The sequence below is a fragment of the Gavia stellata genome, chromosome 13, assembly GCF_030936135.1.
Source record: "Gavia stellata isolate bGavSte3 chromosome 13, bGavSte3.hap2, whole genome shotgun sequence".
Classification (NCBI taxonomy): domain Eukaryota; kingdom Metazoa; phylum Chordata; class Aves; order Gaviiformes; family Gaviidae; genus Gavia; species Gavia stellata.
The window spans coordinates 5,723,573-5,749,830 of NC_082606.1; the positions used below are offsets into that span (position 1 = coordinate 5,723,573).

The 26,258-nt window shown below is 40.5% G+C and overlaps 1 protein-coding gene across 1 annotated transcript in view; it reads left to right on the forward strand.

Moving 5' to 3' along the window:
- The first annotated feature begins 2,311 nt into the window (after positions 1-2,311).
- Positions 2,312-26,258, forward strand: part of VPS13C (vacuolar protein sorting 13 homolog C) — a 101,403-nt gene continuing 77,456 nt past the window's right edge. The window contains exons 1-13 of the mRNA XM_059824112.1: positions 2,312-2,411; positions 4,126-4,169; positions 7,211-7,253; positions 8,050-8,145; positions 8,919-9,020; positions 11,480-11,542; positions 13,665-13,730; positions 15,886-15,995; positions 16,846-16,905; positions 20,219-20,278; positions 20,988-21,068; positions 25,275-25,332; positions 25,662-25,789. Of these exons, the coding sequence (XP_059680095.1) occupies positions 2,312-2,411; positions 4,126-4,169; positions 7,211-7,253; positions 8,050-8,145; positions 8,919-9,020; positions 11,480-11,542; positions 13,665-13,730; positions 15,886-15,995; positions 16,846-16,905; positions 20,219-20,278; positions 20,988-21,068; positions 25,275-25,332; positions 25,662-25,789 (1,011 nt within the window). The remainder of the gene's footprint in view (positions 2,412-4,125; positions 4,170-7,210; positions 7,254-8,049; positions 8,146-8,918; positions 9,021-11,479; positions 11,543-13,664; positions 13,731-15,885; positions 15,996-16,845; positions 16,906-20,218; positions 20,279-20,987; positions 21,069-25,274; positions 25,333-25,661; positions 25,790-26,258) is intronic.

Sequence of the window (26,258 nt, forward strand, 5' to 3'; positions counted from 1 at the left end):
TTTATATAGCTTTGTTTAAAATTATTTAAAGCATGCCTCGTTCTTCCATAGTTTTAGATTATTTTAATGCCATCTACAAATAAAAAACCTGTAGTATAATCTCATCTGTTAAAGTAATCGTGTCAGAATCACAATGTGTTTAGTTTGAAGGTACAGAGACAGTCCTTGAAATCGCCTCTGGGTTGCCACAGCTACAGTTCTCCTAAAGAACAAAACTGGCACTAATAACTCAACATAAAACCAAAAATTTATCCACATACAGGCACAGACCAGTTTTGCAGAAGGGCTAGAATGCGCCATGCTTTGATGATTTTGAGCAATACTTTGACTATTAATAAAGCATCTGACAGTGCTTGCACAAGAACGGCCATGGTACGTGGGAGGGAAAAGGCTTCCAGCGTACATCGATACATCATAGCCATTACTAGCGGCTGCTTATGGAAGAGCGCAGGGAGAGACTTTCCACTGATGAACCCCCCTAGCATTTCTGTGCTTCTCCAGCATTCAGTAATATGACTTCCCCAGTCAAACCTGCATCCGGACCATTGTATTTAACAGTTGCTGCAGGCCTGAACTGTGGTCCTTGTGGCATAAGGGTCTGACTTAACCATTGAATCTTTGATGTTAAAAATCCTTGCAGGAAAGGTAGGCATATACATGTGTAGTAACAGGGTACAGGTGTAGCATTTGTCTCTTACAACGTGAAAAAAGGTGCTAAATAATAAATCTTCTTGTGCTGCTTGCACGCTCTGGACTGGACTCTACTGTTTATGTTTAACAAACTGAAAAAGCATTTGACACATCATTATTTGGATGAGGGTGATCTCATGTATGCGTCCGCTATTCAAATAAAGTCAAAAGAGATCCAAGCAGAGCTCTTTGGATTTAGCTCAACTACAGCAAGAAGGAGCTTTCAAGCCTGAAACACAGGCTATAACAGCATCAGAGGGGTAACAGTCGCTGCTGGACCTTTCCCTTATTGGTTTACTTAAATCTTTTCCTCAAACTATTTGTAGTTTTGTAGTATCTTGCACTAAGCTCTACAATGTATTTGTATGCTTCTTAAGGCAGTATTTGTCTCACCCTGTTAAGTCTGGTCATGTTCATGTGGCCTTGACATATTTTCATGTATTTTTGAGGGTGAATCCTATTGCTAATATTAATTTCCTTTCTCTGAAACACATTTTTAGACTGAAGGTGTAATTTTGAGTTTCAAAGTGCTGTTCTTCCATGAAAAATGGAGCTCCTATGAGTTCAGAGCAACTTCACATAGCCGGTTTGAGATTTAAAAGCTTGTTCCCCTGTTGACCTCGCTACCTGCAGGTTCACCACACAGAGCAGCATGCTCTTACCTACCTTGTCTGCAGTGCTATTAACTCTCAAAACTCTGGGGTTTATGATCCACATTCTTACTCGTGTTCCCTCTGCCTGTGAGTTTTCACCTCACGCGAACGGCTGGAGTGACAGAAACGATAGTCTTCTTACGAACCACAAGGCAGGCCGGGTTCTGTCCAAGCGCAGCCGAACCGGCACAAGCAGGCGTTCGTCCTGGAGGCTGCGTTCAGCACCCGCGTGTACCCTCAGTGAAGAGCTGAGTCCGAAGGACCGCGCTCTCGCAGTGGAGCCTAGCGGCTGCACCTCAGCTGCGAACACAGCTTTCGGCGGGAATCGCCTGAGGGGGGACCAGGCCGGGCGCCTTCCACCCGCCGCGCGCCAGCCTCCAGTCGAAGCCGCGTGCCTTTCCCGCGGCTGGCGAGGGGGCGAGATGGGGGCGCCAGAGAGAGGCAGCAACGCTGCCTTGGCCGCGCTTAGCGCGCGGCGGCCGCTCCGCCCCCCGAGAAGCCGGGGGAACCCCGGCTGCGGCCGCGCTCCGGCGTAGGCGCCGCGCCGCGCGGGGGCGCCGCTCGCCGAAGCGCCGGCCACTCCCCCCCTCCGCCGCTGCCACGTGCCCGTCTGCCACCGCGGCTCTGAGGCCCCAGCGGCTGGACCAGCGCGGGGCTCTCCCGGTCCGGGGCCCTCCTACCCCGGCGCCTGGCCTCGGGAAAGGCGCCCACGGGTCAGTCCGTGGCCGGGGACTGCGGCGCAGCCGCTGCGAGCCCTTCCCAGTCCCAGCGCGAGCCCCGCACCGGGGGACGCGCACCCCGGCGCGGCTCCGCCAGCCCGTCAGGCGCTGGGCCGCGCCCCGCCCCGTCACGTGACTGCCGGGGACGCGCCCGGCGCTGGTTTACGCCGCGCTCCGCCGCCCCCTCCTCTCCTCAGCCCTCCCCTGTCAGTGGGCCGCGGCTGGCGGGCGGTGAGGCCCGCCTCCGCCATGGTGCTGGAGTCGGTGGTGGCGGATCTGCTGAACCGCTTCCTGGGCGACTATGTGGAGAACCTGAACAAGTCTCAGCTCAAGCTGGGCATATGGGGGGGTAAGGAACCCCTTCCCTCTCCCGCCCCGTCTCTGCGGCGCTGCGGAGCCGCCGCTGTCACCGCGAACGGGCGCTTCCTCGCGCCGCGGCGGGGAGCGGGTCTCGTTGGCTGCGGTCCCCCGTGAGGGGCTGGCGGGCTGTAGGACCGTCGTTCCCTCTGAGGGGCGGTCGGCCCGTGGGGTTGCGGCCGCCTGTGAGGAGAGGGCGAGCTGCGGAGCCGCGGCGCTCTGTGAGGGGCGGTCGGTCGGTCAGTCTGTGGCCGGGGACCTACCCGCTTCCCCTTTTTCGCCGTGAGGGGCGGGCGGTCAGTCAGTCGGTGGCCGCGGCGCCCCCCCCGCCGCCCCCAGCGATGGACCGTCGGTCGTTCTCTGCCCGTGGCTGTGGCCCTCTCCCCCTTCCTCCCTCCCGCCTTCCTCGTGAGGGGCGGTCGGTCGATTGGGTCGGTCTGTGGGGCTGCGGCGCCTGCGGAGGGCTCTCCCCGGCGGCGGGCGGGGGCTGCGGCTGTTGCGCCGCTGTGAGGCGAGGGCCTGCCTGTGAGGGGAGCAGTGATAAAACAGCAGGTTACGGGGGGAAGAAGAGCAAAGTTAGGGTCTCCCTGCGTATGAGACCGGGGCCTGGGCGCGGGTACCTGAGCAGCTGCGGCAGTTGCTCCAGAGGCTGAGGCGAGACGTGGGCGCACGTCGCTGGCCTCGGAGTGCTCTGAGGCAGGAGGCCGTGGGCAAGGAAAAGAAAACCCATTTTTTTTCCTTCCTTGAGAGTACACTGGGTGGAAGCACGAGTGTGCTGTCGGGTCTGTCTGCGGTGCAGTGGAGCGGGGGGTGGCTCATGCACGGTGGCCCGAGGAGGCGGGGAGGCCTTGGTTGCGATACAGCTAATGGGGTGCTTGAGGAGCTATGTCTTTCACCTGCTAACTTATTGGTGTAAATAACGTGTATTAGGCAGACGTGATAGTGCAATAACGTGTAGTTGCTATTCTCAGTGAATATATCAAACGTTTCAGTTTGCTACCCTGTAGGCATGCAAAAAACCCAGTTGAAGTACTGTCTGGAGAAGGCTGGCTATTTTACATGCCTTCCATACGTTAGGGACGAGACTGTTCTTGTCATCTTAATTTGCTGTGGTAGTAAGTATTTTAACACTTATAAATTATTAATACCTATATCAAAAATGGAATATAGCCCTAAGGCATCTGACAATAAAGCACTAAGACGTATATTCCTCGGTGTAATTCTGTGTGCTGGCGTTCCCTTTGGAAATCCTATTATGTTGCTTGTGTCAGGAAAAGTTAATGTGTTTGTAAAAATAGGCATGTGTTTTTGTGGCTCTGATTCATGATTTTCCTGTTACGTAAAATCATCAAAAACAAGATACAATTTTCCTTGTCTACCCTACCTTGATAGAACTATAATTATCATTCACAACAAAGTGAATAAGAAGAAAGACTTCCTATTATTGTAGGTGTATTTAATAGAGTAGAAACATGCAGATGTCTAAGTTGGTGATACTTCTCTAATATCTTCCACCATAAAATTTTGTCTGAATAATCCGTGTTTAATGACTCTTACAAATTAGACATTTATTGTGCTATTCTGTAACTGGAGTAAGGTTTACAGATTTAATACGTGTGTACTTGGGAGGGTTGTAGTTGTGTTCTTTGTTCCAGCTTACATAATAGATGAAGTCACTTGTTCTGTACTTCTCTTCTTCTAAATAGGTAATGTGGCACTTGACAATTTACAGATAAAGGAGAATGCATTAGTAAGTATTCTAATAATTTTAAAATTGTTTTTATGGGCCTAAAGGCTAAGTCATGTAGTCTCATGTTACATAGTATGCCTTCTTTGTGGGTTATTGGTTAACTAATTTTGCTCATGTTAGTGGAACAGAAAGAAGAGAAGCTATTGGTGAAAAGGTAAGTGCTCTCCTTCAGAAGAGAAAAATAACTTCTGAGAAGTTAGCAGTAGGGTTTTAAACTAAGTTTCTCAGTGTTTTACACATACATGCATATGCAATCTGTCCTAGTGTTTGAGGCTTGAAATGATAAAACTTTGATGTTGGTGCGTTTCTGTTACCATTTTGGTCATCCAGTACAACCTAAAGGATTTAACTTCTGCTGGGACTGCTACTGTATCATCATACTTCTGTTAAGTCAGGGTTTTTTCTCACTTGTATGCCCACGTGATAGATGTTTGTGTCTTTCTGAATTATTTACTATGTATAATGGGTTTGCATAGGCCTATGTATTTTTTTTTTTTTTTTAGCTTTGGTTGAATAAATGGATTTTTCAAAGCCTGACTCTTGCAAATTGATTGATCTCATTGAAGTCTTCTGAAAGACAGTGGTTCATTTCTCAGTTGTTGGTGTGGGGATAAAGGGGAAAGAAGTTCATCCTTCTACATCAGTTGATGGGATTGAAGCTTATGTTTATGACTTTCTCTGGAAATCGGTGCTTATTTAAAACTGGCAGGGAAGACATTTTTAAGATGTCTAGTTTCTGAAAGTAAATATGGTTATTCAAATGCTCCATTCTGTTCCTTTGAAAATAGGAATGACAGAGTGAAGGAAAAACAAGAAATAACTTGCATTAATTACCCATATTCTTCTGAAAAAAACCTTGGCTGATTTCTAAGTTCTTTAATTGAGCTAATGCACACCTGCACTACTGAGAGACTCTTACTGCCATTTTTAGTGTGCTTCAGACTTCACTGAAGAGAACTGTTACTCTTCTGTGAATTGAAAACATGTTGGATCTTTGTATGACCTAATAATTGGTTTCTCTTCATCATTCTGAAGTTTCATATTTTACCTGCCTATGTCATCCATTCCTGATAACTTCATTGTACTCTTGATATGAATATCTTTGTAATCTGGTAGTTAAAAAAGGAAGGAAGAAAGTGTTATCTACTTCGTACACGGCTTTCCTTCTTATGATGATAGCAAGGTTGGTTACGGTTCCAGCAGTTCTGACTTTAAAAATGCATAGTCATGTATGTGACTTACCAGAGCTGAAAGAGCTAAGACAAATTCAAGAATTAAAATGAGGGATGTTTCTGACTGCTTTACGGTTGCATTATGTTAGATTTCTGTGCAAAAGTAATTAAAGGAAGGTCAATATTGAACAGCATTTTTAGAGAATTAGACTATGCCTTCTTGAAAAAGAAGGGATTAAAGGAATGGTCCAGCTTTTTCTTTTCTAGTTTGCCTGTCTGCTGCTGTCTGGATTGTTTTTGTTTTCCTCTTAAGGTTTTCCACCAGAAAATAACTAGCTTTTAATTTCTGTATATAGATACAGTACCTTTCAAATGTAAGCCCTTAGGAAAAGGGAGACGAGAAAATAGTTACTTTTAGTGTTATGTTTGCCGAGTCTATTTTTTTTCCTTAGTCATAGTAAAAGAGCATTAAAGTGGAAGTTCGTCAGATCTCAGTCAAAATTTAGGCCTCAGCTCGTGCAAAATCAACTTAAGAAAATTAGTGTTAGATTTCTAAAATAAAATTGTACAAAATAATTTTACAAATGAATTCTTAAGCAACCTGAAAATATAACCATTTTTTTCCCAAAATATTTTAGAGAAAGAGTTTGCTGACACTAAGTGCTGAAGTATTGTTCTGTGAAATACGTACTTAGATCTTTTGAGGCTTTTGTTTTGTGTGACTTCAGTTATAAAAATACAGAAATACAGTGGGGCAATTGCTATTAATGTTCCTCTTTTACTTTGTTAAAAACTTGTGGTAGTGATAGTAATGAATTCTTTCCAATGGATTGCTACAGCTTTATCCCATTTTTCAATCGTAATGAAAAATGACTGATGACAAACTATGACCTCTAAGCTCTTTAGCAGCCTGTTACATGTTTCTCGGCTTATATTATTAGAGTCATTACCATCAAAACCCTTGAACTCTGAGCTTCTTTACTTGTGAATTTGTATCCAGTTGGTCACAGCTCTTAATCTTCAAAGCTAATATTGCCTGTTCCTTCTCAATTACAGTCATGAAGTAGTTTCAGTAAATTGTCTTTTTTCACGTTAACATCAAAATCCAGTGTTCTCACCATTTTTAATTTATGTTCATCTGTTGTCTTTACTCAGCAACTTTAAAACACCTTAAATTTCTAGCTTTTCCTTCATCATAGAATCTTGATGTTTTAACTTATTTTTTTATCTTTCCTTTTATTTATTTATTTATTTTCTCCTACTTCCTCTTTACTTTGTTTCTCTTTTATGTTCTTGATATTCCTGTGGTTATATTCCTGTTTTTGCTGTACCCTATATAGGAGAGATACTTTGTGAGGTTTTAATTAATTGATGGTAATGATTGTTCACTTGTCACATGTTCCTCATCCTTATGAGCCTGTCTTGTTCTTGATGTTTGACAGGCATTTTGCAAAGAACTTCTCAGACTGTTAGTGAGACTTTTGATATGTTTGTAAATAGTAAGTGCTATTAAAAAGACCTGTGTGGCAAATGAATAAAAATGTAAAATTAAATTCTTGTACATAGATAAAATTTAACTTCTTATAACCTTTGGAGTGAGGCATTATCATACTTGTAGGAGAGAATTGTGAGAAATGTGTAAATGCTTTGTTTTAAGGCTTTCTACAAGCCTAACCCTATATACAGATTCCTGAGTTCGCATGACTATTGCTACATAATTAAATCTCTGTCATATGGAGAACTGTTTCTGTTCTGGAACTTCAGTTCTGGGGAAATAGTTTTAACAGAAGATAATAATTTTGCTGTATAAACCAGTTCATCTTTAAAATACATGGATGTGTTTAATACTTTCTTTTTTTTTCTTTACAGAGTGAATTGGATGTACCTTTTAGAATAAAAGTTGGTCAGATAGGTAAGGTTTTGTTTCGGTGTAAATATTGAAATGGAAATTTTAGTACAGGCCTTAAAGTCAGTCCTGCCTCTGAATTTCTTTTACCAAGCTTTCTTAAGTGATCTCTGGAATTGTACTTGCTGTTGAAACTAGCATGGAAGTCTAATGTGACTGCCCTGGATAAATCATAAAATGTTATCTGGCAAACCCTGTTTGTGTAACTTTACAGGCTGGTATGCAAAACATGTCTGAGAGGTTGTTTCCAGATACATGGATGATCAAGGGAGCTGTTTAGTATAGGCAGAATGTGTGTGTCTTTTCAAAGGACAGATTAGGAATATGAAGAATTTAAGTAAGATTCCTGAAACTGGTAAACATGTCAAGGGTTTAGGAACTCTGAGATATATTTTGTTTTTTTTCTCTTTAAATTCTGTTCCCTGGTGGTCAGCATTGATTTTTCACATGAAACATCTGTTGGAGATGAATGTGTGTTGTATTCGTTGTTCTGCTTCCCTGGGAAAATCATGTTCATCCCAGTGAATTGAACTCCAGTCATGATCTCAGGTTTTGATCTGAAGTCTTCTGACTCAAACTGCATCTTCTTGCCTAAATCTATGGCTTATATTTTCTCTGCGTGTATTTATTTTATCACTTCAAGGGCTTTATAAAATGTTTAGACCCATATGGTTTCTCCTTACCTTCTGAGGTGTTTAGGACGTTAAGATATAGGGCTAATGCTCTTCAATGCCTGAGATGTTGTTTGGACTAAGCACAATGTAGATTTTTGTTTTGATGTAACTGTATCTGCTTTGTTTAGATAAACTTAGTCTGAAGATTCCTTGGAAGAATCTCTATGGCGAGGCAGTTGTTGCAACTCTAGAAGGCTTGTATCTTCTAGTAGTTCCTGGAGCAAGTATGTAAACTCTTCAACAACACAGTTAAATAACGGAAGAGAAAAATATCTAAGGGTACCATGTAATTGAGGATGTAATAGCAAGTACTTAACATAAGCTGCCATTTTTACATTCGGTTCCGTCAGGGAAATTTCTAGACAAATGGTGGCAAGTTAGTGGAAGAAGGGTGGGAGAAAACAGCACCTGTTGCTTTTATGGAAATCCTTGGTTGTAGCCATTCCAAGTTCAATTCAACAGCCAGGTTTCCTCTGAAGTGTGCTTATTCTGAATCCACTTTTCTGGCATGGTTTAGATCTTTTGGCTGTTGCATGCTATAGTTCATCCGCTTCTAACTGACAACAGTTGAAAGTAGTAATTCCATTAGAACTGTTTTTAGGGAGAGCAAAGAGGATCAGAGAACTTGAATAGTTTTCTCTGAAATCAGAACCTCTGGTATGTTAAGAAAACTTGCAAGTTTCTAGAGCGTCAAATATGTGTAGTAGAACTTAGAAACCTGCATTATATTGCGCAGACCGCGCTTAAGGGTCTGAATTTTCATGGAAGGCTTCTCCTGTGAAGTAATGCTTAAACGTTGGTATGATCCTTTTGTGTCTTACTGCGTAAAAATAACAATTTCAGAGGCTGGGTGCAGCTTTCAGCAATTAAACCTAGAATAGTGTTTATCTCAAACAAGGTGTTTTGCAATGTAATATTGAATATGGTGTGTATTGTTTGATTATGCCTTTATATAACTTGAAATGTAGGATTAAAGCTGTCCCAACTTGGCTTACAGGCATTAAATATGATGCAGAGAAGGAAGAAAAATACTTGCAGGATAATAAACAAAAGGAACTGGCAAGGATTGAGGAAGCCTTGCAGAAAGCGGCAGAAAAAGGTACTGAGTTAATAATACAAATCTCCGCTGGAATTTGAGGACTTAGACTGTGCTATGCAAGAGAAGTTCTGTGTTGTGATTGACTTAATAACTTCTGTTTTTTCAAGTGTCTAGCTAATTGTACTACAGTGCTTTGAAAAGCCTTTTTCCTCTAAAGCTTGAAAGAAATGTTATTTTTTTTGTTTACCATTCATTTATCCAGTCAGCTTACATTGGAAGTGGGAATTGATGATCTGGTATGTTGTTGTCATCTTTTTTTTTTTTTTTTTCCCCCCTTAAAGCTTTAAGGGAACAGGACCAAAGATAGAAACTGCATTGCATGAGGCTAATGTTGTTACCTTGCTTTATTGCTTCGGTAATAGATGTTTAATAATGTGTTTTAGAGGTGCATGTGATAGGTTGCTCTTTGCTTAAAGGAAACTTTAAGGAGAGTGGTAAGTTTTTTGTAAATTTTTACTTCAACAGCAATGCTTTTGTTTCAGTTTCTGCCGTCCTTCTGATGTACTGTGTTTTGACTGGTTTGAGAAATGAGACTCTCTTGAGCAGGAAATAATTCATAACCCAAGAAAACAAGTGAATGTGAACATAGGAAACTTAATTTAAACTTTTGATCTAGGTTAATAAAAATTTTTTAAACTTACAATTATAGGTTAAAATAATTGAGCATTTTGGTCCAGTTAACCTGATTTGTGGTTTTGGGTTTTTTGTTTGTTTTCTTGTAATAACAAATATCTTTAACAAAATTATGGTACAAATTAGGCTTGTTTGGACAGAAACCAAACTCAGAACTGATGACCAGTAGCTACATGTGGTAGAGGAAAAAGTTATTACTGAAGTTTTTGTCTGAAGTGAGACCTGTTTGTTGGGTGGTATAATGGTTCTTAAGATGCATCTCTAGGATACCTGTAATGCTGCAAGTCATATGCCTTGGAAAAGGTACTGAAAATGAAATGATGCTTAGAACACTTGGGAAAAGATAGTTTGATTGTAATCTCTTTGCTTATTTAATTTTCCAGTAGCAGCACTCTCTACTGCCTTGTTCCTGTTTTGCTAGTTTGAGATGTACATTTGCAGTTTCCTTCAAAGAGCAGTCTGGCAATCCGTATACAGTGAGGAAAGAAGCTTTGCTTTGTTTCTTGTCTTTAATATGCCAGAAACTGTATGAGAGTTAAGACAACTTCCGTGAATGAATTTTGCAGTCATTACTTCATACTGGGGCAAAGGAATGTTCATAGAGGTTTAACCTTGGTTATGTAGGACTTGGATACTGTAAAGCAGCAGTGTTTCAGCCATTATTCTTTGCACCAGTAGCAATGGGATGAAGGGATAATATAACAAGAAGAATTTAACCTAATGGGCACTGCTTGAGGAATTCCAATTCTGGAACTTCATATAATTAAGAGTGAGTCTGTGCACCCATGACAGTCATACTTTTTGAAAGAAACTTACTATATCCAGCATTTTAAAGCTTTTTGGGGAAAAAAAATACAATTGGTACTTCAGTAGCTCAACTCCTTATATAAAGAACTACAATTACATTTAGTCATGTTTTGCAGTTTTAAACTTTCAGCTTTGTGAAGGAAAAGCTAGAGGAACATTCACATTGGATTATTTTAAACTGTAGTTATCCTCTCAGTCATACTGCAGCATGATCCTTATGGGTTCCTTCCACCTTGAGATATTCTATGATCATACACCTCAGTGGTAGGTATTTGTGTTTCTGATGTACTAGAAGATTGTACTCAGGAGGACTTGGTGTAGTTCTTGCATGAGCAGTTCCCTTGCTTTTGCTAGATACAGAAGTCTTAGGGCCCAAGTTGCTCTACAGCACCATCAACTTCTAAGAAATTCAGCTCTTTCTGTAGGCTTTTAAGAGCACACAATAGCTGGTGAAAATCTAGAAAATATACTGAATAGAAAGTTATCAGGGTCCGTGAATGCTCAGCTGTATTTGCTTTTCTGGTTAGTACCCAACTTACCTTAATGTGTTTAGAATCTTGATTCAGTATTTGCATTTATTTAAAAGTCTCTTAGTGTCAACAGTCCTGGGGGTCTTTTCTTTAGACATGCTGTTCAAATGTTGAGCAAAATGGTCATGGCACTGTATGATTAGTGTAGTATGATGGGGAAGTGATAACAAGCTCTGCTGACACAAGCCAACAAAACATTATTTTCTGTTTTCTAAACTATTAAAATCTGTCACTACCAAAACCCATATATGGAGACCAAAGCTTGCAGCTCTTGTCTTTTGCTGGTTATAAGTAAAATGAAAATTGCATAATTTGCCTATGTAGACAATCTTTGGAAACTAGATACTCTGAAGTGACTCTGGCTGTCAGATACTGTAATGGAAATAGTAACATGTCATATGTGTTTTATAAACTTTATAAATCAGGAGCTGATTTCCTTCTTTTAAACAAAATGCATTTTTTTGGTTATTTGCTGCCATGTGGACCAAGGCACTCATTCACAAGAATTCTTGTATGGGTTGGAGAGTCTTATTTACAAGGACACCAAGCCCGGTGGGTATGCATGGTTACATTTTGCACGTGCATGGTGGGTATGCAGCTTATTTTTAAAAACAACATCCCCCCAAGCAGCCAAATGTAGAAATGAGAAAACAATACTTGTTTGGTAAGCATCCACATATTGGTGGTTCTAGAAATAAGATTTTGATGACTGTGGATTCAAGTGGAAACTTGCAGTGACTAGTCCTGTCTTAATTGAGTGGCTGCTCAAGAAGAGTGAGAGATCATTTAGAAAGATTTCCGTCAGCCCTGTCGAGCTCAAGAATGTTACAAAAGCTGACAACATTCTACTGTAGTTTTAAAACATTATTTTTAGGTGTTTTGAGAATAGAGGGTAATTACCCTTACTTAAAGTGTTTGGGCTTAAGATACTGGAAGTTCAGGCTGTCTTGAAAACGTGGTCAGGCAAAACGAACCATAATAGCAGATTGAAGGCATTTGGGTGCTTTTCCCTGGTTCTGTTTATTTGGATTACTCTCAAGTTAGGCAAGGAAACAGTTTCCATTGAAATTCAGAGGAACTGTTTATTATGTTGTACCTGCTGTATTTTTGTCGTCTTGAACCAGATTTTCAGAAATTTATTCTTAGCCAAAATTACTTAGTGGACTTTTATCTGAGCGCATGTTTAGAATGAGATTAAAATAATGCATTTAGTTTCTCCATAGTAATGGGTGCAGGTAATCAAGAGTAAAATCATGTTGCCTTAGTTTTGTCATATGTGGGAGTGAAAGCCTGAGAACTACAAATTCAATAGTAAGTGAAGGAAGCTGCCTTTTTAAAATATAATTTATAGAGCATGACTTGTGCTGTTGAAAGGAACTAGCCGAAAGAAAATGTTGTTTCTATTTGGCATAGTTTTTCCTTTTTGTTATTTGTAGAGTGATCACCTTACCTGCAAGACAGGTTGAAATCTTGGCAGGCAGTTTCTGCTCCTCTGTTTGAACAAGCATGCAAATTACATAAAAATAAAGTTGTTCCCCAGAGTTAAATGCACTGTTGCACTTACTTCCTTCTTGCTTGAGTGGGATACACCCTGCTCATGCTACAACATCTTAAAAGTTAAGCACAGCCAGCCCTATTGCTAAGTTATTTTCCCCCATGTGGCCAGAGAGAGGAAAGAAAAAAATGCAACTTGCCAAGCTGGTTTTCTTTAGAAATGTGGAAAAATATGACCATTCATTTAAATCATGCAATGGTTGTGACTGTGTGGGTCATAATTTGTGTATAAATAATATGATTTAATTTCATATAAAGCTTTTAAAGAGTCACCATTTTTGTATGCCTTTTTTGCAGTTACTGCTATTGTTCTTTCAGATTGCTTTCATAGCATACTGTTGATTAGCATGAGAATCATGTTGAAAAGTGCTCTTTGGGTTTCTTACCTTAACTGGAAGTTATGCCCTTATATGGTAGAGGCCTCTTCTGGATTTAAACTTCCATGGGTTTTTTTCCCCCCACAAGTGTATATTACTAACTGTTCAGTTGTGACAATTATACCTTTGCCTGAGGTCATTAAATAAAAACCAAACACTTGGATTACAGAAAAACTTATTCACCAGGGTTTCTAATAAGCAGTCATGTCTCTGTTTTTAGTTCTCTTTCATACATAAGTGATCTGTAATTATATTATTCAGTGCACTCATGGAAAGGTCTGGGTATGTGTTTGCTGAGAAGCCTGGTGATTATTTATAATTCCTCAAACTCTTGACATGTTACATAAGGACTACATAAAACTTAGATTAAATGCCTTGACCTTACAGTGGCAGGACCATTGATCCAGTAGAAATTTGAATACTTAATCTGAAGTTTTTACTGGCTGCCTAACTTACTTGGGCTTTGAATGTCAATGACTTCAAAAAAAAAAAAAAAAAGGCAAAAAAAAAGTCAGGGCTTCAGTTGCTTCCCTGACAGTAAATAAGTCTCTCTGCTATGAGAAGTAGCTGATTACTTCCGTAATAGATCTGAAATTCTTTAAAAGCTTTTAATGAGACCTTACTAAGGCATTCTGCTTAAGAGAAGCTGAACTTTGTTCTATCTTTTCTTATGCTTTCTTAAATTTCCGCTTTACTAACTTGAGTTTTATCCTTTTCCCAAAAACTTGCTTGCATTGAAAAAGGACGTAAGCGTAAAAAGTATAAAAAGCATTTTAAGAGACCCTTTAAAAGTCATGATCGCTCAAAAGGTGGGTAAAAGTTATGGCTTTTAACTTTTTAAAGTTTTTTTTTCTTTCTGTTTGGATTAGGTTTTTTTTAGTCTTTGGTATACATTCACTGATACCTTTTTTCTCCTGTTCGAAAGAGAGAATGTAAATTGAGGAGAGAGCTCTTTTTTGCTGTTTATCCATTCTCTGGATCCCATAAGACTGAAGAGAGTCCTTGTTTTTCTGTACTTGGATAGCTGTGCCTGTTTCTTCAACTTGAGCTATCTGTAGCACGTACATCAAAAACGTACAAGTTTGGTAGGCTGATAAGTGGCACTTCACTGTGACTGTTGGAAAAACTGTATGTGGAAGAGATACCTGTTCAGCTAATCTTTGTAATATTCCAGTAGCAGCTATTTAAAGTAAATCTGATACTCTACTGATGATATAACAGTAAATAATCTTTGTCAGCACCTTATAGTTTCTGTTCTAAATATCTAGTGTAGTGTTAGACTGATATTTTGACAGCAATGAAATGGATGTTTTTCCCCAAGAGGATGACCATTCAGGCCTTCAGTATTAGCATGTGACTAAGAATGGGTTGCTGTATCCCATGTGTATTGTTATGTATTTGATCTTGGTGGAAGCTGCAGCATAGACTTGTAATTGGAGTAAAAACTTTGTAGGGACCCTAGATAAGCTTTGTAAGGTATCAAAATTTTAATCCTGCTGGTAGCTGCATCCGGCTGGAAAAATGTTAATGGGTTGCTTGCTTGCACTTGAAGGTCATGAAGCTTTGATAAGCACTTTTGCCCTTTTTTTTCCTTTATCGGTGTTGTGTTGGTTTCTTTTAGGGAGTAGGAGTTGTGAAGAAATGATTAATAGGAGGAAATGTGAGCTGCATGTAAAAGTGGTATAATGTTTCGGTTTCTTCTGAGATCCTGACTAATTTTTTTTACTTGAAGTCAAATGCTCTCTTGACTAAAATAGTTGTATAACACATTCAATAGTGAAGTCTTTTCATTTTTAAAGGCATCTCCTGAACCTTTCTTAGAGCTTAAAAAATTATCCTACTTTTTATAGCAAGATGTACAAAGTTACGTATCTGTGGCATTCAGCGTGCATTGCATGCTTAAAGTTACAAACGGTTAAAGTAAGCTGAGAACTCAAACTTGGAGTGCAACCCTAAACTTAGTCAAAACTTGTAGTCTTTATTTCTCTCTACTTGGATAGCCATGACTGTTTCTTCAACTTGAGCTGTCTGTAGCATTTCTAACAAAAATGTACAAGCTTGGTAGGCTCATTAGTGGCATTCACTGGGATAGCCACTTTGTAAGGTGAATACTGAACAAAACAAGGTAGCCTGTAAAGATAGCTAGAGAAACAAGGAGCTCATCTAGCCATATTTTACGTAAAATGTTAAGATGCTCAGCCTGAGATAATATTTTTGGAGTTATGTCATTAAATAATGAGGGTTTGTAAATATTCCCCCCCTGCCTCAGCATGTGCGCATTTGTCTTGGGTGGAATGCAGAACTTCTAGGGGTTTGCAACTTCTGCTACCTTATCTTGTTCAGCAGAAGTTCAAGTATCACTACGTAGCATAGCAAAGTCTGATACGGACCTAGCTTAAATGATCACATTGTAAGTCCAGTATGGAAGAAATGGAAAGTTTCAGAGTAACCGTTCGTTTTCACTTATGGTGTGCCAACTTTTTAACTTTCTCAGGCAGTGTTGTGTGAAAGGCTCTAATGCAGTGGTCTGTTGTTGTGCAAGTATCATCCTGACCTGGTTTTTCAGGTGTATTTTGTGCTAAATTACACTGTCCTACCTATTTGCTTGTTGAAACCCCTAGTTAATTGCTGAGGGACTCTTAAAAGAGAACCTTTTACCTTGGAAGGAGTGGGGAGAAGTATATTAAACAAGAACTTGCTGTAAGCTAAACTGTTTTGACTGAAACTTAGACATAAATTTTCTTATGGTTGTGTTGTGCACACACAGCTAACATCACATCTTCAGAATATGGAGGTACAGAAAAGAAAAAAAATGCAAATGTAATTTAAATAAATGAAAACTTATATGTTAAGTATTCACGTTAGAGTAAACATTAAATTTACATTAGTAGAGCTGTTGGTGTGGTTAAACTCAAGATGCAACTACTACACTGAATGCTGACTTTTTTTGAATTACTGTTTTAGACAAACCAAAGGAGGAGAAGAAAGATACTTTCTTAGAAAAGCTTGCGACTCAAGTTATAAAAAATGTGCAAGTCAAAATCACAGACATTCATGTTAAATACGAAGATGATGTAAGTATCTGGAACATATTCTCTTCATTTTAAATTGGACTCCAGTGCAGTCATGATTGTCTAGTCCGTAGAAAGAAACTGTTATCTGCCACTTTGAAGAAGTTCCTGTGGTTTCTTCTGCACCTCTTCAAATAAGATACCCCAGATGCAACTGAAAGACATCTATTTCGTATATGTGAAATAGATATTCTCTCTTTTGCCTTTTCCAGTGGTGCCTTGCTCACTAAATGTGGATGGTGGCTGTTCGTCCTATGTTAGTGTGTACAGTTGATGTACAGAATTTTTCAGTGTCCTGGGTAAAGGCCAGAATGGCAGAAACTGGTGGGGTTACAGATGAGTCAGAAGGCAAATAGTTGAAAATACTTGATAAATGAGAATGTTTATATGAACCAAACTGGTATTATTCTAACCTGCTTCCAGCTTCCGTCAGGAAAATGATTAAGCAGTTTGTGATGAGGTAATTGAATGTAAATGAAAAGCATTGGATATAGAGTATTTCTGAAACCTATTTTGGCACTATTTTCAGAGACACTAAATTTAAAAATATGGGAGGAATTCAAGGCATAAAATAATATAGCTGACAGAGATGAACTCTGTAGCTCTTAGTTCTTTCCTGTATGGAGATTTTTAGGAGCCAAAAGGAAATTTTCAGCTTGAATTGAAGTCCTAAGTCTTTACACTACAACCATATTAGTTTTGTCCCAACTTAGGGGGTTCTGAGAATGCTTCAGCTAGAATAATTAAGCACAGGAAGATCCTCAAAAGAGCTCGGGATTTCAATCAATTTTAAAATTTACATCTCTGTTTGCAGCAAGAGAAATAAATAGCTGTTATTTTTCTATTTTTGTAGATCACAGATCCACAGTGTCCAGTTTCCTTGGGAATGACACTGGGCGAGCTTAGTTTACTGGTAATGTGTGTGTGCATGCATGTTCTTTGTTTTCGATTTACTTGTGTTTGGAGTAGCAGAAGGGAACAGTAACGTATTAAGATGATATAATGAAAGTATGCATACAGCTGGAAGCGAAGACAATCTTTTATTCATGCAAATATTATATGAAGTTTGTGTAAGCGGAAGGGAAGATGATTCAGGAACATCGCACTTTCTGAGACTAGTGATTTGTTCTTCTGATCCAAGTGATCTTTAAAACTGAATGTTTACTTTCATAGGGCAGGTTATTTCCAGGCCTAATAAATAAATCACAGAATCACTAAGGTTGGAAAAGACCTGTAAGATCATCAAGTCCAACCATAAAAAAAAAACCACAACACACCCACCCACAAAATACACCACAACCCACACCAAAACAACCCACCCACACCACACAGCACCATGCCCATCAAGCCACATCCCACAATGCCACATCCACATGCTCCTTGAATACCTCCAGAGAGGGTGACTCTACCACCTCCCTGGGCAGCCTGTTCCAATGTTTCACCACTCTCTCAGTGAAGAACTTTTTCCTAATATCCAGCCTGAACCTCCCCTGGCACAACTTGAGGCCATTTCCTCTAGTCCTGTCACTAGTCACTTGGGAGAAGAGGCCAACACCCACTTCTCTGCAACCTCCTTTCAGGTAGTTGTAGAGAGCAATAAGGTCTCCCCTCAGCCTCCTCTTCTCCAGGCTAAACAACCCCAGCTCCCTCAGCCGCTCCTCATAAGTCTTGTGTTCCAGACCCCTCACCAGCTTCGTCGCCCTTCTCTGGACACGCTCCAGCACCTCAATGTCCTTCTTGTAGTGAGGGGCCCAAAACTAAACACAGTACTCGAGGTGCGGCCTCACCAGCGCCGAGTACAGGGGCACAATCACCTCCCTACTCCTGCTGGCCACACTATTTCTGATACAGGCCAGGATGCCATTGGCCTTCTTGGCCACCTGGGCACACTGCTGACTCATTCAGCCGGCTGTCAACCAGCACCCCCAGGGCCTTTTCTGCGGGGGAGCTTTCCAGCCACTCGTCCCCAAGCCTGTAGCGTTGCCTGGGGTTGTTGTGGCCGAAGTGTAGAACCCGGCACTTGGCCTTGTTGAATCTCATACAGTTGGCCTCAGCCCATCGACCCAGCCTGTCCAGATCCCTCTGCAGAGCCTTCCTACCCTCAAGCAGATCAACACTCCCACCCAACTTGGTGTCGTCTGCAAACTTGCTGAGGGAGCACTCTATCCCCTCATCCAGATCATCAATGAAGACATTAAACAAGACCGGCCCCAAAACTGAGCCCTGGGGGACTCTGCTTGTGACCGGCCGCCAGCTGGATTTCACCCCATTCACTACAACTCTCTGGGCTCGGCCATCCGGCCAGTTTTTAACCCAGCGAAGAGTGCACCTGTCTAAACCACGAGTCGCCAGCTTCTCCAGGAGAATACTGTGGGAGACAGTGTCAAAGGCTTTGCTGAAGTCCAGGTAGACAACATCAACAGCCTTCCCCTCATCCCCTAGGCGGGTCACCTGGTCATAGAAAGAGATCAGGTTGGTCAAGCAGGACCTGCCTTTCATGAACCCGTGCTGGCTGGGCCTGATCCCTTGGTTATCCTGCACGTGCCCTGTGAGTGCCCTCAAGATGAGCCTCTCCATAATCTTCCCCGGCACCGAGGTCAGGCTGACAGGCCTGTAGTTCCCCGGATCCTTCTTCCGACCCTTCTTGTAGATGGGCATCACGTTGGCAAGCCTCCAGTCATCCGGGACCTCCCCCGTTAACCAGGACTGCTGATAAATGATGGAGAGCGGCTTGGCAAGCTCCTCCGCCAGCTCCCTCAGCACCCTTGGGTGGATGCCATCAGGCCCCATAGACTTATGAGTGTCCAGGTGGCATAGCAGGTCGTTAACTGCTTCCTCCTGGATCATGGGGAGCCTATTTTGCTTTCCATCCCTGTCTTCCAGCACAGGGAGATGGATACCCTGAGGATACCTGGTCTGGCTAGTAAAGACTGAGGCAAAGAAGGCATTAAGTACCTCAGCCTTTTCCTCATCCTTCGTGACAATGTTCCCCGCCACATCCAGTAAAGGGTGGAGATTCTCCTTGACTCTTTTTTTGTTGTTAATATATTTATAGAAGCATTTTTTGTTGTCCCTCATGACCGTGGCCAGGTTGAGCTCTAGCTTAGCTTTTGCCTTCCTAATTCCCTCTCTGCATGACCTAACGAGGTCCTTGTATTCTTCTTCACTTGCCTGCCCCTTCTTCCAGAGGTGGTAAATTCTCTTTTTTTTCTCCCCGAGTCTCAGCAAAAGCTCCTTGTTCAGCCAGGCCGGTCGTCTTCCCTGCAGGCTCTTCTTACAGCACATGGGGACTGCCTGCTCCTGCACCTTCAAGATTTCCTTCTTGAAGAAGGTCCAGCCTTCCTGGGCCCCTTTGCCTTTCAGGACTGTCTCCCAAGGGACCCTCTCAACCAGTGTCCTGAACAGGCCAAAGTCTGCCCTCTGGAAGTCCATGGTAGCAGTTTTGCTGACCTCCCTCCTTACTTGGCTAAAAATTGAAAACTCTATCATTTCATGGTCGCTAAGCCCAAGACGGCCTCCGACCTTCACTTCTCCCACCAGACCCTCAGTGTTCGTAAACAGTAGGTCAAGCAGGGCACCTTCCCTGGTAGGCTCGCTTACCAGCTGCATCAGGAAGTTATCTTCCACACACTCGAGGAACCTCTGGGACTGTTTTCTCTTGGCTGCGTTATACTTCCAGCAGACATCCGGTACGTTGAAGTCCCCCACAAGAACAAGGGCTTGCGACTGTGAGACTTCTGCCAGTCGCTTGTAGAACGCTTCATTGGCTTCTTCGTCCTGGTTGGGTGGTCTATAACAGACCCCCAGCAGGATATCCGCCTTGTTGGCCTTCCCCCTCATCCTTACCCATAAGCATTCAACCCCTTCGTGACAATCATTGAGCTCCATACAATCAAAGCACTCCTTGATGTACAGGGCAAACATTACATCATGATGATAAAGAGTGTCGTATTTTGCTAGGCCTTTTGAGAAATGGGAGGAGAAAATTTCAACTAATCCCTGTTTTCCTTAGGTGTTATTTTATGGGTAGGATAAGGAGTTGAAAATCAAAATCAATTGTCAAATTTTACATTGGATTGTGACTTGTGCATATGCAGTCTAGAGAAACTGGCTTCTGTAATCAGGTAGCACCAAAATGATGCATTCTGTGCTTGAAAGTATAGGATAAAACTGCAAATGTGTTAAATAAGATGCACAGAATGACTTTTATCACTTTGAACTTCTAGACAACAAATGAGAACTGGACACCTTCTATTCTGAATGAAGCTGCAAAAATAATATACAAGGTAATGTGCTTTTTTCTACACGAGAGAGCAACTGATCTTGGGGAGAAATAATCTGGAAAATTGGAAAAACAGTTTGTTTTGCTAATTCTCCTGTTTTTCTTAATTTTGCTGTCTGTTTAAACAGAAGTAGAGCACAAATAACTGGCTTTATGTAAGGCAGAACTTACAACTCCATGGTTTAAATAATTTCCCTTAAGATTCCCTCATTAAATGCATTATACAGCAAGTCTGCATGGTAACTATGATGTCGGATAGATTGTCAAATTGCTATTTCCTACTCTAGTTGGTATGCCTAACGTAATTGGGATTCTGGTAGCTATGGAGTCTCTCTGTTCTCTCTGCCCCCCAACCCCATGCTTAAAGGAGTATGCAAAGATCTAAGAAATCATAGGAACAATATAAGAAGGGTTTAATAGTCCTGGCTTCTTTATTAGGCCAAATGTTGGTTTTGTGCACCCTTGCCCCTGCAATCCAGAGTCGTATTTAACAGATGTGCATGAACTTGTGTGCTTTAAGAACTTGCTTTTTAGCAATTCAATTTTCACTTCAAAAATAGTATTGTAAGATTAAACACATCTCAGTGCTAACGGTGGATTTGCTGTCTAGTCTGCTTTTATTTGTTTTCTGTTTTCACAAATGGAAAGCTAAGTTCATAGAATGGATTGAATACCGAGTATGGAATCTGTTGAATGTTTTCTTTCTTGTGCAGCTTTTGTGCCTGGACAGCCTCAGTGCTTATTGGAACGTACACAGCAAAATATATTATCATGGCTCCCGTGAACAAATACTGGTAACGTAGAAGAAAATGCATTAAACAGTTCTATATTCTGTAGCTGTTGTAGAATTCAAAACTACACCATACTAATTTCCACCCCACTCATTGCACTTAATGGTCAACTGTATTCTGATACCAGGGTCATATGTTAATCCATTGCACTATTGATAGCTAATATTTTTTTGTGAACTTCATATGTTTTCAACCGCTATAGGTTTTAGAAATGGTCAGAAGCTGCATCTGTAAAATCATGTTCTATTGGCATAGTCATCTCGACTTCATGTTGTTTACCCGGTACTGTCTTCTAAATATCTAGGCTATATGAGCTATTACATAGTTACTGTAATGAAAAAGGCAATGTTAAGATGGTAAACGAGCATAGAATTAATAAAAATTCAGAGTATTAGATCTTTATCAGAACAGGAACTTATATCACATGTTATCCAGATTATCTAAACTGTGTGTCTGAAATTAACCAATAGAGTGAAGATAGAAGAACAAGCTGTTAAAACAAGAAGGTTGTGGTGTTTTTTTTTTTTTTTTTTTTGCTTTTTAATAAACCAAAACTTAGGTAGGTAGGTATCCATTGTCAGACCTAAACAAAAAATCAAGAAATTGCAGAGGGGCTAATGTAGTAGTTCTTTAAGATAGCAACCCTTATTATGGGAAGTAGCTTTGGCAAAATTTTGAAGACCTTTAATAGAATAAGTTATATGGATGGGTGAATGAGTATGCTATGCTTGACAGACAGAAGAGGGTCACAGCTTTCAATGTGGAATGTACAGTAGGACTGAACAATGAAGACTTTTGAAAATGTGGTTGGGTGGAACATAATTAAGGTAGACTGTATGGAAAAGATGATGCTGGAAATACTTTTTTCCAACTTGGTAAAGCTAACTGAGGTGGTGTAGAGACTAGAGAAATAGATGATGGTGCTCCAGTGCAGAAGATGAGAGGCAGAATGAGGGCAGTAAGGGTAAATCAAGACAGAGAGGGAGGCAGGTATCTTAAAATGGTAATTACAGGGAAAGAATATTTGGGGGGGGGGGGGCTTCCTGGAGGCTACGCCTAGTTTTGTCCGATTCATTCATGTTTTGAGTCGCTGTTAGCTAGAGGAGTAGTGGAATACTGCAACTTGTAATATTCTAAGTGTGTGAAGTGCTTGTTTCTTTCATTGCTGTGTTATCCTCCAAGTCTAACTTTCCCAGAGGAGGAACTGGGAACTTTGGCAGTATGATTAGGGCAGTTACATAGACATAAATTGTAGCTGAGTGCACACATGCTCTTTCTGTACAACAGCTGAGGACTTCTGAGTTGCAAAAGTACCATTACAGTTAAGCTTGTTTCAGACAGCCAGTTCATTCATGTGGTTAAAAGAGCTCATTTTTAAGTAATGAGAAACAGTTAGTTATTCTAGTGAGCTTTTGGGTAGTACATTACTGAATATCTTAGGTTCTGAGGGTAAACTTTAGAACGGATTATGAAAACAAGTCACTCTGCTTGGAATAGCAGATGTCCGATTACTGTCGTTAATTTGTCTGAATCTTGTTTCATTTTGCTGTGGAGAAGATCAGATGTGCAGTGTATGCTGTCTGTATATCTGCATTCTATTTCTGGTGTGAATAAGTGCTCTCTGTGCAAAATTGGTACATTTTTGACCCATTATGTTTATAAATGTTATACAGGTGCTCTGCGTGTCCTTGTGCAATACTACTTGTTTCCCTTTTTCTTTTGTGCTCATCTTTTTACAGGTATCTTTATTTTTGTTTTATTCTCTCCTTAACAAAGTGTACCCTTAACCTGGTGAGCTTGGTACTGGTATGGAAGGTTGAATCAAAACTGTGAAGTGTTTAAAACAAGCCAGTCGTTTAATGTTCTTTGAACCTTGTCTGTTACATGAAACTTGAAACCTAAGTCCTTTTATTTTTGTTCTGGTTGTCCTTGTAGGGCACTGCTTATTGTCTCAAAATTGGGGTGTAAATGCACTGTATGTAGAAGATATTATGAATATGTTGATTTTTCTTCCTGTCTACAGTCTCTTGCTTTGTTCTTTAAAGAGCTAAATTCCTCAGCACACTTCCACTTCTGCTTTTTTAGTTTAGCAGAAATGCTTACATATTTTTAGTAATAGCCAACTTAGTTTAGCTACGGGAGTCTTCAGAATTACCCGTCTGTGGATGTTTTCTCTGTTTTATCTCAGTCTGAAGTGAAACATAAATGCAAACCAATACACAGTTTGAATTGACAGCAGGAAGAGTCTTAGCGCTTCAAATGTGTCATTCCAGCACTGTCAGAAAGATTCTTTGTGAATCAGTCCTCGACGTGCTTGTGGACAGATGTCTTGGTGGGCTTACCTGACACTCGCTGGCAGCTTAGATCTCGGTCCTTTTCAAGGAGACTTCAACTTACTATTGATTAACCTGCAAGTGAAGATGCTGGTGTGGTTTTGTTTAAATTAAGTTTTATGTATCAGGAAGTACCACTTTCTATTCCATCATCAAGCAAGTTTCTAACAGGTTCTTTCTGAGATAATTGGGAATTTTGTCCTCCATTACTGTAAAATGGAGTTGCCTGTTTCCAAAGCCTGTGGCATGTCCTGCATGCAAACTTTTCGAGTGCTGAGGCAGTGCAATTCCAGTGTAGCAAATACTATCCAGTATTCTGACCACGTATTGACTGGAAGCATCTCACCACTTGCAGTTTTTCCAGTTCTTACTGGCATCATCTCTGTTATTTGGATTTTTTGCATCTTTTGACTGTTTTATGACTTCTATTAGTTTAAATTTGTCAATTGTGATTAGTTGTCTTTGTGTCCTTGTGCCTAAAAGGGGAAGAGAGGGAGAGCAGGAATAAGCTCAGAACACATCTAAGATTTGAAGCAGCGCAGGGGAAGAATGGAATTCATCATGGGCATAAGATTACTTTTGTAAATCTTCTCTCCCACTTGTTAAGTCCTCTGTGCTTCAGAATTTTAAAACCAATGCAGGAACTGAACAAGTAGCGAATAACATGTCTTGTTCAGTAACATTATCTGTATTAAATACCTGAATACATTTCATATGTAATTTTTAGTGTAGCTTTTTTCCTGGAAAGCTAGATCTTCCATCCAGACAGGCTGTTTTGGTCTTAATTTTAAGCAGCATTATCAGGAAATCAGATTTATTGTAGTAGCTAATTGGTCTATGTTGTAGTAAGAATAAGCTATATAATCTGTAGCAATCTGTTACTTTTGTACAACAGTCTTCATATTAAAATAATATGAGTATACGGCTGGTTGTGAAATAAGCTGTTTTATACTTAATCTCACTGAAATGTAACTGTTATTAATATAAAGCAGCAGACAGGAAATAGGTTGAAATAAAAATATTCTTAATGAGAAAATATGCCATTTATAAAATACAAACCAGTTTTTGAGTAAGGAACTGGGAGAAGGATTAGATTGAAGAAACTTATAGTTACAAAATATTTTCCTTGTAAAAACAACTCTTAATATTGATAGTCTTTATAAAATATAATGGGAACAAGAACTTCATCTGCCTTCTTGTAATAGCCAACATGTACATCTTCCTAAAAGCAGGCCTCCTGCTTTAACCGATTGTGCCATTGCAGTTCTGGAACTAGATAAAATGTTTGGGCACAAATATAGCATTCTCAGTAAACTGCTGAAGAATTATGGCATCAGACAGACCTCATTTTGAATTAAGACTTGGTTCTAGCATGATATTTCTCAGGCCTCTTGGGCTGTTCTGTTATTTTCCTGACTTCTTTCTGTCTTTAATTCCTCTCGTACCTGCAGAATACCAGAAGGCTCAAGTGGCCTCCTTATGTACTAAAAATGAGGAACGATAGAACGTGAACAGATACTCCTGGTACCTTCAAGGAGTTTAAAAAAAAATGCTTGATCTATTATGCTACATGTTTGGATGTACACGAGCTATATGTTTCTAAATTAACACACATTAGTTGTTATTGCAAGATTTAGACAGAAGTTGAATAAAAACTGTACTAACCTTCCACTTGATATGAGAAACTTAGATTTCTTTTTAATCTGGTGTGTTTAAACCCTTTGCTCTTAAGTGTTTGTGCTATATTAGCTTTCCCATTTAGGGGGAGGAGGCCTTTGCAAAATACACGTGAACTTAAGTTGGTCTACTCAAAGCTTAGAAAACTGTTGACAAGTAATGCTCTTCAGTTGCTAGACAGTTTCATATTCCTTTACAGGATCAGCTGAAAAGAGGAATTCCATGTAGTGGTAACCAGCCTCAAGACTACCAGTATAGTAAGTAAGCTAGGAATGAGTGAATATAAACTGTTTTGAGCATGTTAGTATACAACAACCTGACCTGATCATGCAGGCATGCCCATACTAACTTTTATTTTACAAAAAGCTAAATATAACAGAACATATTAGAACTTGTATGCTTTTTGACTACTGCTGGGCTATCATAATTTTTTTAAGAATTGCCTACTGATTCTGTGGGTCTTGAGCATACACATCATCACTACGAAGTGGTTGATATATCAGGCAGTGGAAATAAGTACTTAAGGATCGCTTCCCATACTTTAATTGTAAACATAAAATTAATCTCTTTTTTTTTAATCTATAAGTTTTTAGACCAGTATCAGCCTCTGCAAGACTGTATATCAACCCATATGCAGAAGTAGAACTAAAAACTCCCAAGCTTGATTGTAATGTAGAAGTACAGAGAATTGTCATTGAATTCACTAAGCCACAGGTAAGTTGGCTTGGTATCCCTTATCACCTATTTCAGAGTTTGTGATGAACTGTAGGATTTCTTTTGTTGGAAAACCTTCTTTGGGAATTTTCTGCTTATATGTAAATAGACTGTCCAAACTGTTTAGCAGTAACTGTGGGAAAAGTGTAGAATCACTTTCCCTTTGTGTAGTAGTCACTTCCTGGTGTGAGATCCTGACTTTCTGACGCTGTTATCTGTGGACCCTCTGATCTGTATTTAGCCCTTCCAATAGCATTCCTTTCACATTGAGAATGGTATCATTCTTATGAGTAGCCCTTACGTAACAAGGCTGTAAGCCAGCATTATAGCTGCAGGGATGCCAAGATATGAGCAAGGGTGAGAATGAATGGAGTATACTGGCTTTGGCAACAAAGCCTGCTGAAGTATCAAGGAACTAATTTAGATAGCTCCCCAGTAATGTTAGTGTTTTCATTTGTTCAGTGATAGG